General features: G+C 45.2%; 1 protein-coding gene across 8 annotated transcripts in view; it reads left to right on the top strand.

The window, feature by feature from the left end:
• The window catches only part of CHD8 (chromodomain helicase DNA binding protein 8), a 137,918-nt gene that overhangs the window by 73,375 nt on the left and 43,801 nt on the right, over positions 1-20,742 (top strand). For all 8 annotated transcript variants that reach the window (XM_032235631.1, XM_032235630.1, XM_032235635.1 and 5 more), the window contains 6 exons: positions 5,916-6,059; positions 6,701-6,956; positions 10,681-10,894; positions 12,017-12,212; positions 16,237-16,404; positions 17,599-17,778. In XM_032235631.1, coding sequence (XP_032091522.1) covers positions 5,916-6,059; positions 6,701-6,956; positions 10,681-10,894; positions 12,017-12,212; positions 16,237-16,404; positions 17,599-17,778 — 1,158 coding nt within the window. The remainder of the gene's footprint in view (positions 1-5,915; positions 6,060-6,700; positions 6,957-10,680; positions 10,895-12,016; positions 12,213-16,236; positions 16,405-17,598; positions 17,779-20,742) is intronic.

The raw sequence follows: 20,742 nt of genomic DNA, 5'->3' as shown, positions 1-20,742 counted from the left end.
GGTAGCATTCACTTGCCTTTCCTACCAGTTCGCAAATGTAAGAGAGCATTTCTGCGCATGTGCAGTGTTTGTGCATTATGTCGGGGCAGGTGGTCGGAGCCTCCCGCACCCGCTGCTACCGGTTTGCCCGAACCAGAGAGAAAGGAACTTTTGTCCCTTACCTGAACGTTTGTTTTCTGTGTGTAGATATGGGAAGGGCTACGTGTGAGTATCAACACACCTGATTGGTCCAGAGACTGAAGGAATTTCTTAGCCGCACCTCCTCCTTCCTTCTGGCTCCCAGTTTTCCGTAAGGCCGCAGCAAGCAGTCCACCTGAAAGGCATAACAAGACAATCAGGCCACCCCCAGCCCTTCACCTAACCACTACGTCTTGCTAGGGAAGAATGTAGCCCCTCCCATATCTACACACAGAAAACTAATGTTCAGGTAAGGACCAATGTTCCTTCTTCCTGTGTATGATATGGGAGGGGCTACACGTGGGACATACCCAAGCTATCGTCCCTAGGGAGGGAATCTAGGACGTAGAAGCTGGAGTGGCTATCACCTGTTGGAGAACCCTGCGATCAAAGGAAGCCTCAGCAGACGCCGATATCCAGCCGATAATGGCGAATAAAGGGAGATGGGTGGACCATGTGGCCGCCCTGAAAATGTACTTGAACGGAGCCCTGGTCGACCAAGCTGCCTTGGTTGCTGCACTTCGCGTGGAATGGGCCATAATCCCTGCGGGAGGGCCCTGACTTGGGACCTCATAAGCCGTGACAATAGCTTGCTGAATCCACCTTCCGATGGTGGAAGTGGTGACCCTAACTCCCAGGGTAGCAGGTAGGAACTACACAAACAAAGCCTCAGACCTGCGGGTCGAGGCCATGCGTCGTAGGTATATCCGAAGGGACATCCAATCTGTGCCACTGGCATTTCCTGTCATGAGAGGGGGCAGGACAGAAATTCGGGAGAACCACCTCCTGCGCCCTGTGAAAAGGGGTGTTCACCTTAGGTAGGAAGGACGGATCCAACCTGAGGACCACCCAGTCCTGATGAAACACACAGAGGTCCCCCCTGGATGACAGCGCCCCCAGCTCCGAGATGCATCTGGTCAATTTATTTGTTATTACCACCAAGAACGCCACCTTTAAGGTCAGGAGCCAAGGGTGGACCATCCTCAAGGGCTTGAAGGGTGACCCCGTTAGAGCCCGCAGAACCAAGGGCAGATCCCAGAAGGGGAATCTATGTATCGTGGGCGGGCGAATATTTGCTGCCTCCCGAAGGAATTATTTGACCGTCGGGAGTTGGGAAAGAGGAACAAGACCCTCCCCGGGGAGCATCATAGACAGTGTCACCACCTGGCAAAAGAGGGTGCTATGAGACAACCTCCAGTCCAACCTGCCCTGCAGAAAGTCCAGGACCCGAGGGGAGAGGGATGCAGAAGCTGCTGAAACGTTCACAGAGGCACACCACCTCACGAACTCCACCCACATAGAATCATAGATCCTAGTGGGCAACGGACGCCTCGAGGCCTCTATGGTCGCAATGATCCTTGAGAGGGTGGCATTCCTCATGAGGCTCGGTTCAAGTGCCAGGTGAGGCTCCAGATGGACCAGAAGCCCCTGGCACAAGGAGATCTCCTGAGGAATTCTCCACGGGCGAGATGGACATCTGGACCAGGTCCACGAACCATGGCCGTATGGGCCAGTGCGAGGCCAGGAGAATGATGACAGCCCTCTCTGCCTCTACCTTCCTCAGGGTCCCCGGAATCAGGGGAAAGGGTGGAAAAGCGTAACATAGTCCGCTCAACCAACTGCTCCACAGGGCATCTGTCCCCTCTGCTCCCCGCGCTGGAAACCGTGAAAAGATGTATGTGAGTTGTGCGTTCACTGGGGTGAGGTCCACCAAGGAGGTGCCAAATCTCTGGCAAATCCTCTGGACCAGATTGGGGTTGTGCTGCCACTCCCCGTGTCCACAGTCTCACGGCTGAGCTAATCGGCCTGTTGATTGGTCGTCCCTTAGATGTGCTATGTCACTATCGATGACAAGTGCCTCTCTGCCCATGACCTGAGCTTCTGGGCTTCAAGCCACAGGCTCCTTGAATGTGTGCTTCCCTGGTGATTCATGTGCGCTTTTTGGCAACGTCCGTCAGAAGAAGAACATGCCAGCCGGCCAAAGGTTGTGAAAGTGGCGAAGTGCCAGACGAGCTGACTTCAACCCCAGCCAATTTATATTGTGGCACAGGTCTGACACAGGATATCGACCCTGTGCCAGTTGGGAGCACGTCAGCGCCCCCCCCCCCCCACCAGCTGAAAAGGCTCGCATCGATCCCAACCGTTATGCAGGTCGGTTCCCTGAACTCGACTCCCCGATCCAATGCTGGGGAAAGCCACCACCGGAAGGAAAACCTCACATCTGCCAGCAAGGTGATGAGAAGTGCAGAATTGCTGAGAAGTCGCCATTGGTACGGAATGAGGGCCCATTGAAGAGGCCTGGCATGCAGACATGCTCATGGTACGATGCCATTTCAAGAAACCATCTTGCCCAGGACACGGGACAGGTCCAAGATGGAAACGGACCTTTTTGGGTGCACCTGCTGAACCAAGGTCCAGAGGCTCAACCGACATTCCGAAGAAAGCAGCACCCATCCCGACACTGAGTCTATGATTGTCCCGAGATGAAGAATCCTTGTCGAAGGTGAGAGATGACTTTTTGCGAAATTCACGGAAAAACCCAGTGTCTGCAGTGTCGGGATTGTGAGATCCAGATCGCGCCGTGCCTGCTAGGGGGACTGGACCGGGACCAGGATGTCGTCGAGGTAGCAGACAAGTCTCACCAGAATAGATGCAGGTAAGCCGCCAGTGCCATCAGGACTTTGGTGAAGGTGCGTGGAGCCAAAGCCAGCCCGAACGGGAGGGCCCTGTACTGGAAATGGCACCCCGACTGAGAAAACCTGAGAAATTTGTGATGACGAGGGAGAACCTGTAAACCAGATAGGCATTCAGTTGCTTGAGATCGAAATCGCCGTCCACGCCCCCGAACTCTTCGAAACAACAAAAAGATTGGAGTAGAACCCCAACCCCTGTTCCGCCAGCGGAATCAGCTCTATCACCTGGATCTTCAAAAGGTGGTGGATGGAGAGATCCATCAGGTGACACCGCTCCAGGTCACTCGATGGAGGAAAGGTCCCGAAGAAGTTTGGGGGAGAGGAGAGAAACTCCAGCCTCAAACCATCCCTCACCGTGAACAGAACCAGGCATCTCCGCCCAATGAACCACAGAGACAGGCGGCCGCCTATGAGAAGACTCGGGTTTGAGTAATTTCCCTTAGCGGTAGGGACGGCCACCACCAGCCCCGCGAAAGGGCCGCTTGGACTGGCTCTGAAAACGGTTCCTATCCTGGTAATAAGGGCAAGTATTCTGCCTATCTGATCTGGGGGAGAAGTACCTATGGCTCTGATAGTTCGGTTCGGGCGCCTTATAAGAGGACCTGCAGTAATACGTGGCTGGACGGGCATCCACCTGCTTAAAAGTGGAAGGCAACACCTTTTTCTTATCTTTATTCTCTATTAGGATAGGATCCAGGGTCTCCCTGAACAAGGAGGAACCCGAGTAAGGCACTGCTGACAGATTCCATTGGTTCTTATTTTGCACCTGCCAATTGCACAGCCAGAGGAGATGCCTGGCCATCAAAGAAGTGGACAGGGCCCGAGACACATACTTGACAGAGTCAAGCGTAGCATCAGCCGAAAACTGGGTCACGGACATGATTTTAGTAATATCCTGAAGGAGGCGTTGATCAGCCGCCGGAATACGGTCTCGCAACTGGCACAACTATAGAACCGTAGCACGGTTAAAATAAGATGCTGCAGCCACTGACTTAATGGCCCATGCAGCTGCCTGGAAATTCTTACATAAGGTAAGCTCTGCCCGTCTATCCTCAGGTTTAAGCTTATCAGCAGCGTCACTCGACACTATGGTCGAGGAGGTAGCCGAAGCCGGCACTGGTGTATCCACAGAAGGGACCTGGAGAGCCTGTGCAAAGGTCTGACCAATATTATAGAAACAACAGTCGTTACTCCCTGGATTGGGAAACACCAAAGGCTGCACCCACTGCTTCTTCACAACCTCCAGAAAATGAGGAGGTGTTGGAACCTCCTCCTTATCTGATGATGTAGCAGAAAACATGGCTTGATCTAGGTCCCATGGCTAGGAGCCCCAGGGGTGCTCTCCCCCCAATTTAGTGATGGCCCTATCCTTGTGCAGGAGTGTTTTGAAATGCGAAGGAACAAACAGGCCCGGGAAGGCTGGGGGGGGGTCAGGAGGAAGAGCCTCCTCATCCTCAGAGAAATCCACCTCATGCTGGGCTTCCTCCCCAATCACAGACCCTTCGCTAAACACAGAGGGAGAGCGGGCCCTAGAAGCCTCCCTGGAAGAGGCCCTGTCACCGGAGTGCCGGACCTAAGAGCTCTCACGAGGTTCCCTGTGGCACAGGGAGTGGGCCCCTTGATGCTTTAACCCAGAGGCTATGCCCTTAGAAATGTCTGAGGAAATTAGCCTCCTGATGCTTTTAGGAAGAAGCTCCAGATCTTCCAGATCCTCCTCAGATGGCCCATATGACACAGCCTCAACAGGGGCTAAAGTAGGGGGAGGGAGATAATACCGGGAAGTGCCCTCAAGAGGGTCTCCCAAAACATCCCTGACTTCCCTAGGAGAAGGGGAGAGGAAGGTGAGACCTCCTGCCTATAGTACCTGGAAGGCCTAGCAGGAGACCCAGTAGAAGAGGGAGAAGGGCTGACTGTTGATCTCGATCTATACAAAGGACTGCGGCCTCTGGCACGCTGTTCCTGCTGCCTGCCAGGAATCTCTCAAGTGGTAGCCCTAGAAGGGCATTGGCCAGCCAGTTTGGAGGACGCTGCTCTGGTCCGGGGCCTGGGGTCGCTTTCCTCTGCCCCCGCGTCCCTTCCCAGTGATCCTGGCCCAGTCTCAGCCCTGGTGGCCGCCATTGTATTCACGATCCAGCACCGCCTCTTTAAACTGCTGCAAGTCCTCAGGTGCTGCAGCTACAGGAGTCTCGGCTGCTTCCAGCTTCCAAAAATGGTTCCCCCTGCCTCAATTAGTGGCCGCGATGCTGGGGAACCGCTCCAGCAGTCGCCGCCACTCTCAAGATGGCCGCCGCCTCGTGGCTCTCCTCAGACACTCAAAATGGCCACCAGCACCTGAAAAGTGCTGACGCGATCACTGCGGGCCTCCTGGTGCTGGAAACAAGCCGCCAAGCTTCTCGCCGGAGCAGCTGCTCTCAAAAGCTGCAAATCAGAGCCTGCACCCCCAAAGTCCCAGGGACTGGGCAATGCTCCGCGTGGCCAACAGGGTGGAGCAGAACACCGATCCAGCTCTCCACCCCCTCCAAGTGGCAACAGAATAACGGCCCCTTTAATGGCCAGCAGCTCACAAATTTAGAAATTAGAGTAACCAATCATTCCAATCACAAATTAAGTTCACAAATCGTTGAAGCAGGAACCAAAAAAACACAGTCTGCTTGGACCAAAAACTGAAGGAAAACTGGGAGTCAGAAGGAAGGAGGAGGCGTGGTGAAGAAATTCCTTTAGTCTCTGCACCAATCAGGCTGTGTTGATACTCACTTGTAGCCTCCCCCATATCACACACAGGAAGACCGGCTGAATACCACCTCTGGTGCGCATGCGCTAGTAATTGGAAGACTAGCTTGCCAGCATGCATGCACATGCCAGAAACTGGAAGTTCATTTTCCAGCGTGCACATTCCCTCTGGGCAGCTCCTCTTCCGGGTTGTGGTTCTGACACGTGCACTCCCTTTTCGGCAACTCGGTGCCAAAAAGGTTTGGCATCCGTGTTCTAGAGTACTGTGGTCCCATCATCTGTCTTGATGTCTCTTTCCATCTTTCTCCCTTATAGGAACATAAAGTGTTGTTGACAGGCACCCCTCTCCAGAACACAGTGGAAGAATTGTTCAGCCTCCTGCACTTCCTCGAACCCTCCCAATTCCCCTCTGAATCGGAGTTCCTCAAGGACTTTGGGGACCTCAAAACTGAAGAGCAGGTAAAAAAAGGAAGCGCTTCGATGTTGGCATTCTTTTTTTCTCTTTCTCAGCCACCCATTTCCTCTGCTTCTAGCTTCCTTTCTGGCTTTTTTTTTGCCCATTATTTGCATTCTTATACTTCTGCAATGTGCCTGAAAAGTAGGTAAACCATCTTTAAGAGATGGACATCCTGTCAGAGTTTATTGCAGAAAAATCAAATCCACAAAGCACAGACAGATAACTGATGCAGCTGGATTCATTAACTTCTTTACATACATGAATGAATAAATGTACAATACCAACAGGTGATTCTTCCAAGTAAACACAAGGCAGGAGAGTTACAAGAAAACACAAGCAGATTCATTTCAGCAGACCAGAGAGATGGCTAGCTTACTTCTCAGAGCAGCAGACTGCTTAAGTTTCTGTTTCAATTCTGTGCACAGACTCAGATCTGTTTAAGCTTCCATTGGCTCACTTAGTTGCTGTGCCTATTAATTGGCTGATCTTGTTCCCATGTCTCTCCCAGTCATGAATATTTTAACACATCTTTTTCAGTCCATCTGTCTTAAGAAGCCAACAGTCCTTGCAAACTCGTTTCATTGTAGCTTGCTCCACCTCAAGATGTCAAAGGCTCTAAATGCTGCTCTTTCCCACCCTCCAGGTACAGAAACTGCAGGCAATCCTGAAGCCCATGATGCTCCGGCGGCTGAAGGAGGATGTTGAGAAGAATTTGGCTCCCAAGCAGGAAACAATCATTGAGGTGGAGCTGACCAACATCCAGAAGAAGTACTACCGGGCCATCCTAGAGAAGAACTTCAACTTCCTCTCCAAGGGGGCGGGGCACAGCAACATGCCCAACCTTCTCAACACCATGATGGAACTACGCAAATGTTGCAACCACCCCTACCTCATCAATGGTAAGTGTGAGGAAATGGATGGAAAAGCTTTTTGGGGTGCAGATAATGGAAGGATTGAACTGCCTAGAATGCAGATTTGGAATGGAATGGAATAGAGTTAGGAATAGGATTAGTATATAGAAAAGGATTAGGATTAGGAAAGAGAATAGAATAGAATTGGCAACACAGGATAGAATAGAATAGAAAATAGAATAGGAATAGGATAGAATAGAATAGAAAATAGAAATAGAATAGACTATAAATAGAATAGAATAGCACAGAATACAGTAGATTTTTTATTGTCCAAGTTTGATTGGGCACACAAGGAATTTGTTTCCATTGCACAGTGTTCTCAGTGTACATACAAACAACAAAGTGATAGGTCATAGGTCATATTCATTAATCATGTTACAAACAACAAGTGATAAAATCATAAGATACCAATAAGGGTAAATAGCATGAAAGATGAGAAGGATAATAATAGCACTATAACCTACTACATGTGTAAATGTCTTTAGGCCTAAAACAGTGCAATGGGAATTACCATATTTTTCGGAGTATAAGACGCACCGGAGTATAAGACTCACCAAGGTTTTGAAGAGGCAAATTAAAACAAAAAGTAGATAGATACAGGGATAGACAGGGAGAGAAAGAGAGAGAAATACAGTGGGTAGGTAGTGAGAGAGTAGGTAGGTAGGTAGATAAAGGGATAGAGAGAGAGAGAGAGAAATAGAGAGAGAGAGAGAAATACAGTAGATAGGGAGAGAGAGAGAGTAGGTTGGTAGGTAGAGGGATAGAGTGAGAAATTTATCAGCACAAACATAACACACACACACACACACACACACACATATATATTTATATTTATATTTATATTTATATTTATTTAAAGTCACAACCCCTGGTATGCCTCAATTATGGGAGGAAGCTAACTGCTTCTATTCTCTGTCAATCGGCTCATCACAAGAGTCCATCACGACAGAAACCCAATATTTTTACTGTTGCCTTTGTTATATTTGTGTTTTATTTGTGCTGATAAGTCTCCCTTTATTTATTTATCAGCACAAATAAAACATATGTGTGTTTGTGTGTGTGTGTGTTTTGTGTTTGTGCTTATAAATAAATAAATAAATAAAATAAACAAATTATCAGCACAAACACAACACAAATGTAACAAAGGCAACAGTAAAAATATTAGGTTTCTGTCTGGATGGTCTCTTACGACGAGCCGATGGACAGAGAATGGAAGTAGTGACCTTCCTCCCATATTTGGGCATACCAGGGGTTGTGACTTTAAATATACATACATACATACGATCGATAGATAGATAGATAGATAGATAGATAGATAGATAGATAGATAGATAGATAGATAGATAGATAGAGAAATACAGTAGATAGTGTTTCTGCTGGCACAGCACCTGATCAATGTAATTCTCATCAATCAGTTAAAGAGCTTTCCAAAAGGAAAAAAAAAGTTTTTGCACTCTGCAAAGCTCCCAAAAATGGCCCGTTTTTCATGAAAATGGGCCCATTTCCCCCCGCAAAAAAGCATGAATAGCCTTGGGGGGGGGGGCTTGCAGAGTGCTCCGAGGGGGAGCAAAAAATGGCCCGACTTGTTTTTTGTCAAAAAAATTGCATGCATAGCCTTATGGAGGCTTATAGAGTGCTGCTGGGGGCTGGGGGGGGAATGGTCCATTTTTCTCTCATTTATACCTTCCCCAGCCCCCAGGAGCTCTTTGAAAGCCTCCATAAGGATATGCACAGCCATTTTGGTGAAGGGGCGGGGCTTCAGGAGGCAAAAAAATGCTGTATTTGATGTATAAGACGCACTCTTTTTTGAGGGGAAAAAAGGTGCGTTTTATATTCCGAAAAATACTGTAGGGGTTCAATTAGATCTAAGTGGGGAAACTGCTCTTTGCAAAATAAAGGCAGTCTGCAACTTACGTTGGTCACTTAGCAACCATTCAAAGTTTTGACAGATCCCCAAAATGGTACTTGCGACCTGGATTCAAAGTTTAAATTGGTCATGTCGGTTCCTTGACTTATGATTGTCATGATATATAATGGAAAAATCGAGGATCTCTTAAGGTCGTAAGTCAAGGACCAACTGTAAACTCAAACATATGATTACTTGGAGCTTCTTAAGTCTCTGAGATATTTTCTTAGGCACAGAAAGTATCCTGTTTAGGTCACCAACCTTTCGGACCTCAGGGACTAGTATATTCATAATTTTAAATCTTGTAGACCACTGATGTGATCTACCCAATGACCAGCTGTTTGAGCATGGCTAGGTGGTCATGTGACTGGGTGGGCATGGCTAATTCGATGTCATTCACGTCGAGGGGACCCTTGCCAGCCTCTACTGCTGCCCGGACTTCTTAGGGTCCCAAAAGGAAGCAGTTGTTGGAGCAAAGCAGCCACCATGAGAAAGAGTTGGCAAAACAGCTGGCTCAGTTCAAATTGGATCTGAGCGAGAAGGAGGCTCAGCAGAAGCACATTACTGAGGACTACAAGCATAGGCTTTCCAAGCAAAGGGAAGGCCTGCAGGAGTGCAAGGCCCGGTACTGGTGCCTGGAAGTTCAGCGGGCTGAGATGGTCAGACAATTCCAGGCTATGATGCTGTCCCACTGGAAGAAGGCCCTCTGGCTCTTCGCCACCAACGGCTCTTCCCTCCAGCCTTCGCCCAAAGCCCCACACCAGGAGGCTGAAGCAGACCTCATGTCACAATTTCTCCCCCCCCCCCCGACCTCTACAAAAAGACCCCCAAGGGGGAAACTCTGCCGCAACACAAACGTTCATTGCACGTATCTGGCCCAGGAGCCGTAGTTTGAGGACCCCTGATTTAGTGCAATATAAAAAATGCAAATAATTTTTCTGTGGACCACCAAAACTTTCTCGTGGATCACCAGTGGTCCACGGACCCCCAGTTGGTGACCCCTGGTTTAGATACACAGTTGGTACAAACAACAATCGAAGGGACATCAGTGTCAGGTTTCCTAAAAATGCCCTAATTGATTCATGAGTATCGAGCCAAGTTTCAATACAAAACCAGTCATTTATTAGGAGCACCATTAGGCAACGCCTTTTTCGCAGTCACATCTAAATTTTGTTTGAACTATAGCTGAACTTTACCCCTGTTCCTCCCCTCCCCTCAGTCTGTGTCGTAAATCACATTCCCCAATGAGGTGCACCCCTCCCAAGCCTGCTGCAGTAATCTGAGATCCGACTAGCCAAAAGTATGCGTGGGACGCGCTCCTCCCCCCTTCCCTCACCATGACAACTTTAGGACGACATTCAGTTGATCAAAATGCTATTTGCAATGGCTTGGTTTGTTCTGAATTCTCAATCTTGGTACACACACACACACACACACACACACACACACCACACACCAGTGATGGGTTGCAGGTGGTACGCCCCAGTACGGGTACCGGGTACCGTTCCAGTACAGTACTCTGGAGGGCTCACCCGCCGGCCGAGCTCTTTACCTGTATTTGAGCTCTTCGGCGCATGGCACCTGTTTGACGCTCCGCCAAGCAGCTGGAGCGGCACAGAGGCATCTCAAGAGGTAAAGAGGCATGTGCACGCTGCGCCCGTTCATATGGTGGACGCCAGGCCCAGTTGCACTATACCCGTTGCAACGAGCTCCAGAACCCGCCACTGACACACACACAGACACACCGAAATGTGGATAATTCCTTCATCTGCATTCTTTTCTCTTCCCCTCTCCACCCCAAACTAGGTGCCGAGGAAAAGATCTTGACGGAGTTTCGGGATTCCTGCCACCACCACGTGCCCCATGACTTTCCCCTGCAGGCCATGGTGCGTTCCTCTGGGAAATTGGTGCTGATCGATAAACTGCTTCCTAAGCTGAAAGCCGGAGGACACAAGGTGCTGATTTTTTCCCAGATGGTCCGTTGCCTTGACATCCTGGAAGACTACCTCATCCAAAAGAGGTGAGAGCTTGTGCAGCGATGATGATGAGGATGGTGTTATCCCTTCAGTTGTGTCTGACTCAAAGGGCTTCTCCACATCTTCTGATCTTGCACTGCTTCTTTGGGCCAAAGGTGCTTTTTCAGGAGGCACCTGGACTTTCTGGTTTTTTTCTGAAGAGGTTTCGCTTCTCACCCAAGAAGCTTCTTCAGCTCTGACTGGATGCTGAGGAATGGAAGGATTTATACTCCTTGCAGACAGCTGATCATTTGCATCCTTTTTAGAGAGTCCTTGAGGCCACTTGGAGTCCCAAAGTTGCTTTTTCAAGAGGCAACTGGACTTTCTGGTTTTTCTTGGAAGACGTTTCACTTCTCACCCAAGAAGCTTCTTCAGTTCTGATTGGATGCTGGGGAATGGAAGGAGCTATATTCCTTGCAGACAGCTGGTCATTTGTATCCTTCTAGAGAGTCATTGAGGCCACTTGGAGACCCAGAGTTGCTTTTTCAGGAGGCAACTGGACTTTCTATTTTTTTTTTTCTTTTGAAGACCTTTTGCTTCTCCTCCAAGAAGCTTCTTCAGCTCTGACTGGATGGTGGGGAATGGAAGGAGTTATACTCCTTGCAGACAGCTGGTCATTTGCATCCTTTTAGAGAGTCACTGAAGCCACTTGGAGTCCCAAAGTTGCTTTTTCAAGAAGCAACTGGACTTTCTATTTTTTTTTTCTTTTGAAGATGTTTCGCTTCTCACCCAAGAAGCTTCTTCAGCTCTGATTGGATTGCGGGAAATGGAAGTTTATTTTCCTGAAAACAGTCTAGTCATTTGCATCCTTCTTAGAGGGTCGTTGAAGCACTTGGGCTTTATCTCTGTCCTCAGGGTCACCTGAGTAGCGCTAATGGTTCCCGTAGTCTGCAATTTTTCCCTCTGGAAACTCATGGGGGGGGGGAGGGGGATTTCCAGAGGAAAAGAACTGCAGACTTCAGGAACCAGGAATGAATGCTGAGCTACAGGATTCATTCAGGATTTGTGGTAGCCAGTTTTTTTCCCCCTTTTTTTTTAAAAAAACCACCCCTAATTAGGATGGGTTAGATGTTGATGCCGGTGTCGCGCGCTGATTTTTAACAGAATTGTGCATCTTTCCTGCGCAGGTATCTCTATGAGCGTATCGATGGGCGGGTGCGTGGCAATCTGCGGCAGGCCGCCATCGACCGCTTTAGCAAGCCTGATTCGGATCGCTTTGTGTTCCTTCTCTGCACCCGGGCGGGAGGGCTGGGGATCAACCTCACAGCTGCTGATACCTGCATCATTTTCGACTCGGACTGGAATCCTCAAAACGACTTGCAGGTACTGTTGGGGCCTCTGGGGCGGATGGCGAATCAGATGCCGGTAGCCAGAAACGTGAGAATTGAAACATCGGTTCTGTTAAGATGTCATTTGTCTGAAATAACAATAGCCCTTAGACTTATATACTGCCGTATGTACCAATCGTTGTGTCTCTTCTTGGATTTGATTTAAAGCAAGTTTTTTTGAATTCTACATTTAGGCAAGAAAAATGAAATGCACAGGTACAGTAAAGATGGTACCTTGTTCAACAGTAGTAACTGTGAAAGGGATCTTGGAGTCTTAGTGGACAACCATTTAAATAGGAGCCAGCCGTGTGCAGCAGCTGCCAAAAAAGCCAACACAGTTCTAGGCTGCATAAACAGAGGGATAGAATCAAGATCACGTGAAGTGTTAATATTACTTTATAATGCCTTGGTAAGGCCACACTTGGAATACTGCATTCAGTATTGGTCGCCACGATGTAGAAAAGATGTGGAGACTCTAGAAAGAGTGCAGAGAAGAGCAACAAAGATGATTAGGGGACTGGAGGCTAAAACACTTGAAGAATGGTTGCAGGAACTGGGAATGTCTAGTTTATTTATTTTATTTATTTTATTTATTTATTTATTTATTTAACTTGTATGCCGCCCACTCTCGAAAGACTCAGGGCGGTTTAATGAAAAGAAGGACTGAGGGAGACATGATAGCAGTGTTCAAATATCTAAAAGGTTGCCACAAAGAAAAGGGAGTCAAACAATTCTCCAAGGAACCTGAAGACAGGACAAGAAGCAATGGGTGGAAACTAATCAAGGAGAGAAGCAACCTAGAACTGAGGAGAAATTTCCTGACAGTTAGAACAATTAATCAGTGGAACAGCTTGCCTCCAGAAGTTATAAATGCCCCAACACTGGAAGTCTTTAAGAAGGGTAGCCATTTGTATAAGGTTTCCTGCCTAGGCAGGGGGTTGGACTAGAAGACCTCCAAGGTCCCTTCCAACTCGGCTATTGTATTGTATTGTATTGTATAAGTCGATTTAAATCAGTAGTAAAAAAGGCTTGATTTAAATCAAGTTGATTTAAATCATAATTTTTAAAGAGCAACTGTCATCTCTGTCCTGCAGTGACTCCACCTCTGACTTGCTGTTGACTCACTGACAATCCCATTCATTTTATTTTTTTAAAATCTTTTTATTAAACAGTTTTTTTCCATTTTTTAAAAAACACAAATATTTCATCTACTAATATGGTAATTTATGCATATTTCTTCTATACATATTACTTGCAATGTACTTATTTCTATACAATACATCTTCTATCATTCTATGTACATATATTGCTCTTATAACTATTATTCGGTACTATTTTATATACAATATGTCTTACTTTCCCCCCCCCCTATTAATTATGCGGGTTTTTTTTTCCAAATTTATTCTTTTATTTTTAAACATTAAAAAAAACATTTAAAAAATTCTCATCCATTACATTACAGCATGTCGTTTGGTTACAAGTGTTTTTGAATCCATATTCTCAATTACATTTACAATCACAGATTTTCTATCTAATATAAATAAATACCTCACTTTCATTGTACAACGTATATTCAATTACGATTATTTTTTCTTTTCAATAATCCTAATTACCTTACATTCTTGATTGTCTGTTTAATAGCAATATACCTTTATATAATCACTTATCCCATTCTAAATATTTTTACAATATAAAAAAGATTTACCAACTATTTATATTTATATATCACTGTTTTCAATTCTGTATAATCTCACCAATCAAGTATGCTTATGTTCATTATTGTCCTTGAACGTCATACATTCAAACAAAGATGTTATTCCTTCATTTTTCAACAAGGTATTCTAAATACTTACTTCATATATATACCAATTTTTGATTACTTCCTTATTAAAATTATTTATCAACAACAGAATATCTTTATAATATCTACTTATAGTTATACATGTATCACCAATCCTCTATCAAGTATATATAAATTCATTGTTATCCTTATCCATTTTAAAACAAAAAATTCTAAATTATTCTATTTATTTTTTTTGAGTGGTTGGGAAAAAAAAACCTGGAAATGAAAAATGTTTTACCTATATTTTAATTGAAGGAGTTAAGTGATAATACAATTATGTTGTGAAATAGATTAATAATGATACAATGAAAGACTGATATATATCACTCAAAAAAAATCCCATATCTTATAAAATTATGTGGTTTTATGATTGTTTTCTAATTACTTAATCTCTTTTCCTTTAATGCTTTCTTATTCTTTGCATCTTTCCTCTCACCATTTGTACAATACATTCCATACTAAGTAATACCCAGATTCCCCTTTGTCTTTTGTTTCTTTTGTAAGCCTGTCCATTCTCCTGTGCACTGCTTGGGGAATCCAAGCATGGAATCCAAGCATGGGTTAACTTTGTCCATTAGCCTAGAGACTGAGTTACGTAATTGTTGACCACGCTTTCTCTGACTGGATAGTTCCGTTTTTTAACTCAGTCCAGCCTAAAGAGACGTAAAACAATTTGCTCTAGGACTATTGGACAAATTATCTCATTCTTCTGGATTCAGCGTGTTAGGTAAACAACATACAGAGACACTGCAGTTTAAATAGGCTTTTACTTTCGTGGAAATAGAGGTATCAGAATCCATCAAACAGTCCAAGTCATACAGGGATAAGACAGTCAGTCATCAACGTCTTTCAGTTAAGGGATAATCCAAATAACATAATCCAGTATCATATAATCAGTTCAGTATTCAAAGTTTGCTAACAGTTGCAAAACAGATCAGTTCAGCCCAGCATCTAAGGAACAGAGAGAGAGCTAACAGACATTCTGGCTCCCTCTTATGGCCGATTGAGGAAACAGCACCCAATCACATTTACAGCATGATTTAAAGAAACAGATACAACATTGTTACATGATTTATATATTACCAACCCAACTGTTAGATTATACTCCTAACACAGCGCATTCTAATACTTTTTTTTTTACACATTTTCTTCTGTTGGTATATTTTTGTTTTTCCAATTTTGCGCGTATATGATTCTTGCTGCAGTTATTACCTGTGGTATTACGTACATGTGGTATTAAATCCCATTCACTTTAACGGGACATCTGGTGAAGCGGCAGTGACACAACAAGGTGAGGGACGTGGGAGGCAGCTAGTGAGTGGATGCCCGCTAACATGGCCTGCGGCCATGATGAATCTGAAATAACAGGCACCCTTTAATATTATACTTATAAGCTGCTTAGCAGGTTTCACTTTCATTTTCACTTCTTGCCCTTCCTCCTCACACTTAGAGCCTGGTGGGACAGGTGCATTTCTCTTCAAACCACCATACACTTTGTAGTCTACACAGATTTGCAAAACAATGGGATAAGGGACTATTCCAGAACTTTGTTTTTTGATTTATCTCATGGTTACGGTGAAATTGTGTGAAAGCATCAATGCGGTGCATCTTATCTCAGCTTTGCCGAGCTTGGATTCATTGAATGAGTTTCCCAAAAAACATAAAGATTGCAGAATACGCAGCCTCATGCTATATAACTATGCTCCATTTCATGCTGAATCAACTAAATTATTATCCGATCCTTCCGATACGCCCTAAAAAGTTGGCTTTTCCAGCAAGCCACCCTGGCCTGAACAAAACAAAACAAATTATTGGTCATTGTTAATTTTAATTTTAATTTTTTTAAAAAAAAATGTTATTGTCAATTGTTTGGGTTATTCTATTTAATTTTTTTTAAACTTTTGTGTTATGTGTTTCTTTTAATGTTGTACGCCGCCCTGAGTCATTGGGAGAAAGGCGGCATATAAATCTAATAAATCTAATCCTAAACCTAATGTATCTTAAATAGAAAATTATCTTTAGGTAAGATTTTTAGTTGAAAAGCGTTTTACTAAAATAAATTTGATTTTTTTTAAAACCTGATTTAAATTTTAAAAAAATCATCGATTTTTATCCACCCGGCCTCTGGGTCTGAAGGATGCTTGTAGGCTTCATACCTCTGTTTCCTTCCCCCCAGGCGCAAGCTCGCTGCCACCGCATCGGACAGAGCAAGGCTGTGAAAGTTTACCGCCTCATCACTCGGAATTCCTACGAGCGGGAGATGTTTGACAAAGCCAGCCTCAAGCTGGGCCTGGATAAGGCGGTCCTGCAGTCCATGAGCGGACGAGAAGGGAGCATCACTGGGGTAAGGGAGAGAACGGAAAGCTGCTGCGGAAAAAGTAAAAGAAGATGACCTTGGCGGAGGAGATAAGCGAGATATCCCTCCCAAGAAGCATAGTAGAAGCCCAAAACGAATCTGATGTGGAGAGGAAAACAGCTCAGATAAGACTCCGCCTTAGTTTCCGGGAGAATCGGTGGGGGAAAGATTTGCAGGTTCCATCCCTCCTACTGATCTAACAAAGCAGGATTTTTTTCATCCTTCTTGCTTTTCTGGATCTGGTGTAGATAGTGAGGAAGGAGCAGGGAGGGGAAAGCCCACAGATCAGAAATTCAACCTCTGTGCCCCAAACTTTTAAGGTGGAAGCTTCTCTTGCTTCTTGGGAAACTTACGTCTGGGAGTGCAGAATTGCACCCTGTCAGGTTAATTCAAGGGAAACCAGCAATAAAAATACAACTCTTCTGATTACCGTATTTTTCAGAGTATAATATGCTCTGGAGTATAAGGCGCACCTTAGTTTTTGGGGAGGAAAAAAGGGGGGGAGAATTATGATTCTGCCTACCAGCATCCATCGTTAATTCATCTGGCTGGCATCCTTAGCAAACAGCCTGGTCTGTTTCAGCACATTAGCCTGATTCAGCACGAGCAGCTGATTGGCGAGTGAGTCGGCCTCCCGGAATACCCCCAATCAGCTGTTCTCCAGAGGTGAATGTTAACAACAGGTCCTCTGGTTGTGAGCGCATGCACTCGCTACACTTGCAGGCGCCTCATTGGGGCAGACACACAGCTTCAAAAATTCAGCTGGTTGTCACAGGGCGCTCCAGTAAGTAAAGCAGGCAAAGCGCGGAACTGATCGGACAAGGCAGCAGAATAGAATTGAATTTAATTGAATCCTTTATTGACCAAGTGTGATTGGACACACAAGGAATTTTTCTTTGGTGCATAAGCTCTCAGTGTACATAAAAAGACAAGATACATTCGTCAAGAATCCTAAGGTACAGCAACTTAATTGGATTGACTGATTAGGGAAAAAAAACAAAGACTCAAAGGGCAGAGTCGATGGACAACTAAGGCTTTTTCTAGCTATCAGTTTTCTAAGTTGTTGTTGTTTTTTAATGTATTGCTTTGAAAGTATTTTGATTGCACAGGTTGCTTCCTGACTCTGGTTGAACCAAAAGAGAATAGAAAAAAGTGACCCTTTCTTCCTTCCCCACTCCACAGATTCAGCAGTTTTCGAAGAAAGAGATTGAGGATTTGCTGCGCAAAGGAGCCTATGCCGCCATTATGGAAGAGGATGATGAAGGCTCTAAGTTCTGCGAGGAAGACATTGACCAGATCCTTCTTCGGCGCACCACCACCATCACCATTGAGAGTGAAGGGAAAGGGTCCACCTTTGCCAAGGTATCCTTGTCTGTCCGTCTGTCTATCTACCATATTTTCACAGTATAAGACGTACCTTTTTTCCTTAAAAAAGAGGCTGAAAATCTAGGTGCGTCTTATACACCGAATACAGAATTTTTTGCTTCCCGAGGCCCCGCCCCTTCACCAAAATGGCTGTGCATACCCTAATGAAGGCTTTCAGAGAGCTCCTGAGGGCTGGGGAGGGCAGAAATGAGCAAAAAACGGGCCGTTCCCCCCCCCCCCGGCCGCCCCCAGAAGCATTCTATAAGCCTTCATAATGCTATGCATGCAATTTTTTTGACAAAAAACAGGGCCATTTTTGAAAAAAATAGGCCATTTTTTGCTCGTTTTTGGGCCCCCAATTCCCCCAAGAGGCCATTTATGCCTCTTTTTAAAAAAAAATAATGGGCCCGTTTTCACAAAAAAACAGGCTGTTTTGGGGAGGTTTGCAGAGTGCAAAAACTCCCCCTCCCTTTTTGGAAAGCTCTTTAACTGATTGATAAGAATTAGATTGATCAAGTGCTATGCCAGCAGAAACAAAGTCTTAGGTGCTGCAGATTGTCAGCAATTTCCTTCTCCTGCACATGGATAAATACACCTAGAAACTTCTACCTACCTACGTACTCTCCCCCCCCACCTACCTACTGTATTTCCCTCTCTCCTCTCTCTCTCCCCTCCCTCTCTCTCCCTCTATCTATCTACTTACCTATCTACTCTCTCTCCCTACCAATCTACTGTATTTCTCTATCTCTTTCTATTTCTCTCTCTAGCCCTCTCCCTATCTACCTACGGTATTTTTCTTTCTCTCTCTCTCTCTCTCTCTCCTTTTATCTACCTACCTTACTACTCTCTCCCCCTACCTACTGTATTTCTCTCTCTATCCTTCTATCAACCTACCTACTTTTTTAAAAATTTGCCTCTTCAAAACTTTGGTGTGTCTTATACTCGGTACGTACTATACTCCGAAAAATACGGTATCTATCTATCTATCTATCTATCTATCTATCTATCTATCTATCTATCTATCTATCTATCTATCTATCTTCTATCTATCTATATAAAATGGCTGTGTGTGTATATATGTTCCTGCATAACTCTGAAACGCCTCAAGCAATTTCAACCAAACTTGGTACACAGATGACTTACTCTCTGGAGACATACTGTAGGGGTAAGACACCCCTAACACCCCTGGGGGGGGTGTTCTGTTAAGATGCAGCCTGTTGTGCCTTAAAATGGCTTCTACTGTACAGCACAGTGGAGTCGCCATGATAATGGCTTCACAGTACTCCACAAGGGGGCTCCCTCTGGTAAGGGGGAAAATCCAACATTAGAAATTACATTTGGTCTGGACATTTCCCCCTATAAATAAATATCTGGGCAATGCAACTAGTTATAGAATAAAAAAACAAAAATATAAAAGCAAATTGGAAAACACAGATGGGGGTGGTGGTCTGGAAAGAGAAATGGGGTGTGGGGGGAAGAAGAAAAAAAAGTTGACTTCCGACTCCCTATGTTGCAGTAAAATAAAGCTTTAACATCAAACCTCAGATTCTTACTTTTTCCATAATAATATAAACTAGCCACTTCTATAAAGACAAATCAGTCTAATCAGTAAAACCCAAAATCAAAGCTTCATTTTTTTTTGTCCACCTCAAGCACAAAGTCCAGAAGCGGTTTCCATGTGGCAACAAAAAGTACTTTGCTTTGATCAAAACGGTCAATTTAGCCATTTCTGCCGACTCCATCAGCTTCTGTAGCCATTCGTCCATGGTGGGAATCGAAATATCCTTCCACTTTTTGTGTGTATCGTCACCTTACTGCTATCAACATATTTCATATCCAAGTTCCAATTTTTTCCCTCCAGGTCTTGTCCTATTAAACCCAAAACCAAGAAGGCTGGGGGTTCACTCTGACAGTTTAAAGTTTAATCTAGAAATGGAAGAAGGAGAAAGAGAGGGAGGTTAATGAAACCTGATTGTATGCTCATGCAAATAGCAATAGCAGTTGTTGTTGCTGCTGCTGTTGTTAGTTGCAAAGTTGTGTCCGACCCATCACGACCCCATGGACAATGTTCCTCCAGGCCTTCCTGTCCTCTACCATCCTCTAGAGTCCATTTAAGCTCACGCCAACTGCTTCGGTGACTCCATCCAGCCACCTCATTCTCTGTTGTCCCGTTCTTCTTTTGCCCTCAATTATTCCCAGCATTAGACTCTTCTCCAGTGAGTCCTTCCTTCTCATTTGGTGGCCAAAGAATTTGGTTCACTGACAAAAGCACGCCCGACAAAAGCGCACCCGACAAAACCGTGGCGAAAAAACCACGAGTTCTAAACCGCGCCGACGAATGAGCGCAGAAGCGCGCTCTAAATCTAACCCTGAACCTAACCCTAAACCTAACCCTGACCCTAACCTTTACCTTAACTTAAATCATGCTTCTGTTGGCGCGCTGTTGTCGGCACGCTGTTGTCGGCGCATTGATGATGCCACGGTTTTTGGCGCTCAGCGTTCTTATGGTCCAGCCTTCACAGTTACACATTGCAACTGGGAAAACCATAGCCTTGTCTATACAGACTTTTGTTGGCAGGGTGATGTCCCTGCTTTTTAGTATGCTGTCTAGATTTAACATAGCTTTCCTCCCCAGGAGCAAGCGTCTTTTAATTTCTTGCCTGCAGTCCCCATCTACAGTGATCTTGGAATACCAGTCACTACCTCCATGCAATAGCAGTAGCATTTAATTTGTATACCTCTTTATAGTGCTTTACAGCCCTCTCTAAGCGGTTTACAGAGTCAGCCTATTGCCCACAACAATTTGGGTCCTCATTTTACCCACCTCAGAAGGATGGAAGCCTGAGTCAACCTTGAGCCTGGTGAAATTCAAACTCCCAAAATTGCAGGCAGCCGGCATTCAGCAGAAGTAACTTGCAGTAATGCACTCTTTTTTTAAAAAAAAAAATTTTATTTCCATTC

The sequence above is a fragment of the Thamnophis elegans genome, chromosome Z (genome assembly GCF_009769535.1).
Source record: "Thamnophis elegans isolate rThaEle1 chromosome Z, rThaEle1.pri, whole genome shotgun sequence".
NCBI lineage: Eukaryota > Metazoa > Chordata > Lepidosauria > Squamata > Colubridae > Thamnophis > Thamnophis elegans.
The sequence above is the reverse complement of the archived record's forward strand: the minus strand, read 5'-3'. Positions and strand labels throughout refer to the sequence as shown.